The sequence below is a fragment of the Anneissia japonica genome, unplaced genomic scaffold, assembly GCF_011630105.1.
Source record: "Anneissia japonica isolate Jap-2015-1 unplaced genomic scaffold, ASM1163010v1 scaffold7370_len818893_cov191, whole genome shotgun sequence".
Classification (NCBI taxonomy): domain Eukaryota; kingdom Metazoa; phylum Echinodermata; class Crinoidea; order Comatulida; family Comatulidae; genus Anneissia; species Anneissia japonica.
In genome coordinates this window covers 460,448-468,322 of record NW_022687459.1, presented here as the reverse complement: position 1 = coordinate 468,322, position 7,875 = coordinate 460,448, and the positions used below count along the sequence as shown (strand labels likewise).

Below are 7,875 nucleotides of genomic sequence, written 5' to 3'. Positions count from 1 at the left end.
AAAACACAATTACTGTGATGACATAATCAATTTCGAAATATTGAATCACAACACGATGGCGTGCATTTCGATTTATTATGATATCTTATAATTACAGTTGTACATGTCACCGTCGGAACTGGTCCAGCGGATATAATAAAATTGAATAGCGTTAAAGATGTGAGACGAGCGAAGACTGAATTAAAACTAAATACTGATTCAAGCGCTGGACAGACTGAGAAGAAGACTGGATAAATGTAACAAATTATTAGACTTTAATTAAGATGATCTATTCCAAAGGTTTCAAGGTCACAAACTGTATTATGCTTATCAGAATAATTATATAAATATGAATGTACCCGTTACATAAATTATGATTCAAAAGCCAATGCCGATTAAAAGAACTTATTTAAACCAAATTAAATAATTACAGAAAGCATATAAACGAAACTCAAATCTATGTTAAATTAATTCACGATAGTTTAAAGCAATTATTACGATCAAGTAAAAATCAGTTTACGATAAAAAATAGAAAGATTCAAATTAAAAGATGAATGTTAGGTTAAGTCTTTCCACAATAGTGAGATTAAAATAGCGGCTCAAACCCCATATAGTTACGGTAGTTTTATGAATATAAATGTAACAGTGGGTGAGTGACATCGGAGGATTATAGCACATCGATGTTTACGGATGGATGTTTACGGATGGACGGCTTGACTATCACTGCCTTTGTCCCTAATCTTAATGTAATTTTGATGTGGTCACTCTGAGGGCGCAATGCTGTCTTAAATATACCCTCACACCTGCACCAGTCATTTACTGAAAGAAAATCTAAATTTGAATCATAAATTCAGCAAAATAATTCTTGACCCTTAAAACATGGGTATAAACACTTTAATTGTCATGATTAAATGCTTAGATAAAAAGTTATTGCAGTAAATAAATTTTGCTCTAATGGCGGCAGCTAATTTGCATATCTACCATAATTATATGCATAAAATTAATTCAAAAATAGGGTACAAATGTTCAATGACCCTTGAAACATGGGTATAAACACTTTATTTTTCATGATTGAATGCTTAGATAAAACGTTATTGCAGAAAATCAATTTTCCTGTAATAGCGGCAACTAATTTGCATATGAAACAATTATGCATAAAATATCATTTACAAATATCCTAATAACATTTTCTGTCCCTAAAACATGAGTCTGAACCCTTTATTTATCATGAGTGCATGCTTAAATACAAAATTATTGCAAATATTAGACATTTTCTTAACATAAGTAGCTAATTTGCATATTTATGCAAATAAGGCGACTTCTGGGATGAAACTTGCGTCCCATTTTCGAAATGTCATTTAGCACAACCTTATGAACCAGAATCGGCAATAAGACAAACTGTTGCAATTTGTTTGACTCAATGCTCTAAATCTGCCCGTCTAAAGGTCTATCATCAAATACCAATAGTCAAACGGTGGTCTTCTATAATTGTGACTGTACACAGCCGCAAAAATATTGTAAACAGGAACAACAAATATAAAGATAAAATACGTAAAGGCTACATGCATTAGTTAGACTGACTCTTTGCCTACTCATTATGCAGCCTATGGTCTAGCACAAGACTACGATGGAATGCTTCTCATTCCAAATCACTAATATTACTGTACTGTTCATATCTACAGTACAACTATATATTCCACAACAAATCATGTACATACCAGTCCCACAACAGCTAAATTAAGGCATAGTAAAACGGTGTATTCTACTTTCTAACTCTCCGTTAAGAACAATATGGCGTCCCTGGTTTCCAACATGCAACATTCGTTCTTGGCGCACTAAACTTTCGGGACCCTACCATTATAATTATGATGAACTACAGAGAGCCTCCTATATGAATCTATGTTTATCACATGGCTCCCTTAAATTTTTAACAAAATTTACCTACAAGCAATATAACATTAACATAAGTTCAACAATACAATACAAATAAATACAATGTTCAAAACGAATGTTTCTTGTCGAAAGGTTCGAATGGTATAAGCAACAAGATCATCTCTTGATCAAACAGGATGCAATAATATCTTAGTAATCAATGATTCACACACAGTCCAACAATGTTCTTTTAAATTCAATGTTTTTTCACATTGCAAACAACAGTACTATCTGACGTCTGTATAACTGCTCCACATAACACTACTCACACAATTTTCACATTTAGAAGCAGATATCATCTTCAGCAATGGCAATCTGTATCAAAAGGGCGGCGCTTGGCTCACACCAAATAGAGCACACAAAGGCTCCTTGGCGGGAATAACCACTATAATCAGGACAATTTTTTTTGTATATAGATAGGACGGCGCTAGGCTCGCACCCAATTGAGCACATAAAAGCTCGTTGGCCGGGATAACCCAAATTCGCTACTCATCTTCTTCAGGTCGATCCATTTTGATCTTCTTTGATCGAACATATGCTTGCACCTTTCAAACAAGACCGTCTTCACTTGGATTTGTTGCAATTATTCTAGCAAGTGACCAATGATTCCTAGGAGCATTTTCTTCAATAACAAGCACAACGTCACCTATCTTCATATTTTTACTCTCCTTTGTCCACTTGATTAGATTAGACACAATCCCTCTTTCCACCTATTCCAAAATTCCTCTACCAGATGTTGAACTCTACGCCACCTTTTTCAACAGTACTGGTCGGTACGTGTAAACTTTCCTGGCGGTGGTAACACTCACTTGGCAGTGAGCAGATGGCTTGACGTTAATGGTTCCATGGAAACTTCATTCAAACTGGTCAATGGTCTGTTATTCACAATTGCCTGTGCTTCAACCATGAAAGTATGTAACATCTCGTCATCAAACAAACCCTTATGTTTAAATAATAGATTGCTCAGATTGCTCGGGTACTCCTAATCATCCGTTCCCAAACCCCACCCATGTGACTAGAACATGGTGGGTTTAAGATTTAATCACAGTTCAACTTTAATATTTCTGCCTTTACTACACCCTGGTCTATTTCTTGTAGTGCCTCTCGCAACTCCTTTATGGCTCCAATAAAATTTGTACCTTGATCTGAGCGCACCTGCCTAGTCCGCGTCTTGCTATGAATTGTCTGAGAGCATTTATAATTGAATTGAAAGTTGAAAGGGAATGTGAAACTTCTAGATGAATTGCCCTCGAGGCCATACACGTAAAGAGCACTCCGTACCGCTTAATCTCTCTACGTCCACATTTCACGATCCAAGGGCCAGAATAGTCAACTCTACAGTAGCAGAATGGAGGAACTGGATGTAGCCTGTCTTCCGGAAGATCAGCCATCTTTTGACAACTAGGTTGTTTTCGCATTTTACGGCACATTGTACATCCATATATCCATCTTGATACTGCGGACATACCACCCACTATCCAAAGCCAGCTGACCTTATGCTGTTGTGCGTTATGCCACACCCTTGATGGTGAACCTTTTGATGATAGTGATTGACCAGCAACCTGATGACATCACATTTGGTAGGCAGGTTTACAGGATGCTTAAGATTTATAAAAAGGTCCGACTTCCTCAGACGCCCACCAACCTTCAGTAGACCATTTGCATCTCTCAGTGCGTCTAGCTTGGCCAACTTGGTCCAGTTTGGACAGCTGCCTTATCAACAACTTCTCAGCTTGACTCATATCTTCAACCACAATATCGCCTGAACGCTTACCACCCTTCAACTTATAAATGAAGATGATGCACAGTGCAAATATTCTCTTGGCTTTGTTCCAACTTCTGAAGGACAGTCGTTATACATTCTGGAACTACTGGGATCAATTGCGTAGCAAAAACGTTAACTCTTCTTTATCTTCAATGGAAATTGGAAGCCCATTCACCTCTTTCACTATGTAAACAGGGTCAGATAAAAACGTAGGACAATTCCACCATATTTCTGATGTTACTTTCTGATGTTTTTAAGTTTCCATGCTGCGGGAAGCAATGTCAGCAGGGTTATCTTTGGTACCAATGTAATGCCACTGTCTTAATTCACTGCTATTCCGTATTAGCTGGACTCTGTTGCTACAAAGGTATGAAAGCGTTTAGCATCGTTAGATATGTAGCCTAAAACGACCTTACTGTCAGTCCAAAAATGCTCCCTCAAGTTCTTGTAGCAAATCAATTCTCTTCTCAAAATTGTAGCGATCTTGGCTGACACCGTAGCAGCAACAAGTTTTATTCAAGGGATTGTTGTTGGCTTCCTGGCCCCACTATGGCTTTACTCATCACTAAGGAACATTTCTCAAATATGAACACTTGCGTCACGAAAATGATGCAGTTCAGCAGTCTTAATGGAGGATGGTTCCTTTAGGTTTAACTTGTAACACCTAATAATCCTGACACTATTTAGATATTTAAGTTGATCTTTCCACTGCTTCTACTTCTGCTCGACACTTGTTGGAAACGGTTGATCCCAATCAGATCTATTGGTACACAGGTGTTGCAGTGTCTTCTTGGCATTCAAAACATATGGTGAAACAAACCCTAAAGGGTAAAAAATTGAGCTCACCATAGATAAGACACCTCTACGAGTGGAATGGCGTTCTCGAACACAGGAACTAAATTGAAAGGCATCTGAACCAGCATCCTTGCACAGCTCTATTGTTTGCTTAGCGAGATTAACACCTTCCTCAACTCTGGATACCGATATTAACTCATCATCTACATAAAAATGGTATTTCACAATGTCTGCTGCATCAGATCCATACTTGTTTTCATACACATCTGCAGCTCTATTTAAGGCATAATTTGCTATTCCAGGAGATGATGCTGCTCCAAAAATATGAACCTTCATCCTGTATTCCTTGAGTTTGAGCTCAAATGACCATCCTTCCACTATAGAAATCTCAAGAAATCTCTATCACTAGGTCGAACTAAAACCTGGTTAAACATACCTTCTATGTCTCCAACGATGGCAATGGCAATAGGTTTCACTGAACTTCAATAGGACACCCAACAAACTGTTTGTCAAATTCAGACCCTGAAGGAGGTAGTCATTCAGCGAGGATCCCTTGTATTGGGCCGCACAATCAAACACTACCCTTATTTTATTGGGCTTTCTTGGGTGGTAAACCCCATGATGTGGAATGTAATTGATGTCACCGCAGGCAAGAGCAAGTTGGCGATGTGGCACTCCTTCCGCATAGTTAGACAGCATGCCATTCATGAATGTAACATAATCATCTCTGAATTTTACATTCCTCTTAAACTTGTGTTTCAGTTGATCAAGTCTCTTTACTGCTACCTCCTTGTTATTTGGTAAGTAAAGCTGCTGATAGAATGGTAACGGAAACTGGAAATTTCCGGTCATTGACTAACATTGGTTCAGCTTCTCTTTCAACAAAATCAGCCTCAAACATGGACAGTAACTCATTAGTAGTGGTTCTGTAAACAACATGTCCAAGTTTGAACTCTTTTCTACCTCCAATTAACCCGACTATTCCCCAGCCTAATGATGTTTTTTTTTTTATATAAGGGTCATCATCTTGGTCTGGTACCACCTCTCTAGGCTTCAGGGTTTTGGCACAATTAGCACCTATCAATAGCCAAAATTCAATATTACCATTGTATGGCATCAAGAACCCTTTTAATGATTGCAAGTGTGCCCAGCCATTAGTTGACTCTGGAATTTGGGACTGAGTAACTAGAATATTTGTTCTTGTATAAGAACATGATAGCTCTATAACTTTGTCCTCCTGCCAGCCCGTAATAATAAGCTTATCAATCCGTTTACAACTCACGGGGATTTCTTCTAAAATAGTTGAGATCTTTAAGATGACTGTTGGCCCAGATGCTGATAGCCTATTTTTTAGAGAGCTAGTGATGAAACAAGCATCCGACTATTTGTCTAGCAATGCATATGTTAGCACCTTTCTTTCAGGGTTTCCACTGGTCTTCACCCACATTGGAATTATTAAAGAGTTACAATGTAACATGGCATCATCTTGATTCTGCTCTACAGATTATACTGTCTGAGATGCGTTGCTTGTTGATGTTGGATTGCGTCCATGTACACACAGAACAGTAGGATATTTTTCTTGGCATATCTCACACATATTATCGTTTCGGCATTCTCTCCATATATGTCCTCTTTTTAAGCAGCTATTTCACAGCCTTCTTGTCCTTACAAGCGCTTGTTTTTCTTCAATGCTCATCTCCTTAAACAACCTGCAGGTACATATGCTGTGATTTTCTCCACATGCTTGACATGCATGTTTCTTTTCTGCTTTAGCAGATATGTTGAAAAATCAAGCTGCCGGTTTACGGGTGTTAGCCTGGGTTTGTTGTGACGCAAAACTAGGGTCATTTCTAATCTTTGCCTGCTGACTTACGAATTCAAAACAAATACTGAACAGTGGAAATGGGACACCCTTTTCCTGTTTGTACAGTGCACATTTCGTACGCCACTTCTCTTGCAAAAAGTATGGCAACTTATTTACGATGTTACTAATGCTCTTCGAAAAGTTCCATCATCTCGTGGCAAAGTTCCATCATCTCGTGCTTCCTAAATTTCCTTAAATAAATCCCCAAGTTCTCGCAGTCTGGTGTTTTCTTTAATGCTCAGGTTATGGAAACCTTCTACTCTATTCATAAATGACTTTTCCAGTTATTCAGGCGCTCCATACAGTTCATCTAGGCGTTCCTATAATGCCTTCAGGCACTGCACTGCTCTGATTCGTTTTGCATGACCCTGTGACTCATTTCCAAGCCACCTGGTTAATAGTTCCAATTCATTGATTACACCGGAAAATGAAGCCTTGCACGATCTATAATTCATTGGACAATCATCAAATTTAATTAGTTTATTGCTCAGTAGCTCCTTTTAATCACATACTTAGTAAAATTATCCACACTACTCTGTTTTGAGAACTCCACTTGAGACTGTTCACCTGAGCTGGTATCTCCTGCTGAATTACTAACATTGCTATCACTATTGCCATCCGCCACAACAGACACATCAACCTTACCAGCAATAAACTCACCAGCATCATCTTCATCGGCTACGACTTCATCAGCAACGGCTACATCAGCAACGACCACAGATGTATGAACTAGGACGTCTCCTTTATTATACTCTTTAATATAACATTTGCCTGCCTTAATTCCCTGCATGTATTGAAGCTGACAGGCTGTCATCAACTCCTCTTCCATCTGATAAGTGTCCTCATCCTCCACTAAATCTATTAAGGCTGCATGCCTTTCTTTTGCATTTTCATAGGCTGCTAAAATTCGTTGCAACCTTTCTTCTACACTATTTGCGTCTTCTCCCTCAGATCATCAATTTCTACTTTTAGTGCATTTGGGTCATTTTGACATTCTGACCTTTGACATGTTTCAATGCATATATGCCTATCCCTATACATACTTACTGTAGAGACTTCCTTGTGATCTCAAATTATTTATTTACAAAAGAAATGGCGATACTGACCATTCACCCATGTTACAGGGCATTTATCACATGCGGCTGGTGTTGTCAAAAGGGTTCTTATATCTTGGCAATCAATGTTCACAAGGAGTTGCATTTTGTGTAAACCTCCTTAATATATATATATATATATATATATATACATATATACATAAATATACACACACATAAAAATATATATATATGTACTCTACATATATATGCCTATGTACATTTGTGTTCTTAGCAGAAACCTGACAATATATATGTATTATATATGTTAGCGCCAGAACATGATTTTGTTCTATTTGTGTGCATGTTTTGCTGCCCATAGTTTTGTAGCATGATCGTTTTTGTTAAATTACTTGGGCCAGGGTTGAGAGCTCTTCAATGTTGTAATTTTCCGGTAGTCAGAGTGTTTGTGATTGGATATAAGTTGTCATTCCAATAAATGGTTT

At 37.9% G+C, this 7,875-nt stretch overlaps 1 protein-coding gene across 1 annotated transcript; it reads right to left on the bottom strand.

The window, feature by feature from the left end:
* Window positions 1-4,390: 4,390 nt before the first annotated feature.
* LOC117119164 lies at window positions 4,391-4,807 on the bottom strand. The gene has a single exon (XM_033263980.1). The coding sequence runs from the start codon at window positions 4,805-4,807 to the stop codon at window positions 4,391-4,393; it is 417 nt and encodes a 138-aa protein (XP_033119871.1).
* Between the last annotated feature and the right edge of the window lie 3,068 nt (window positions 4,808-7,875).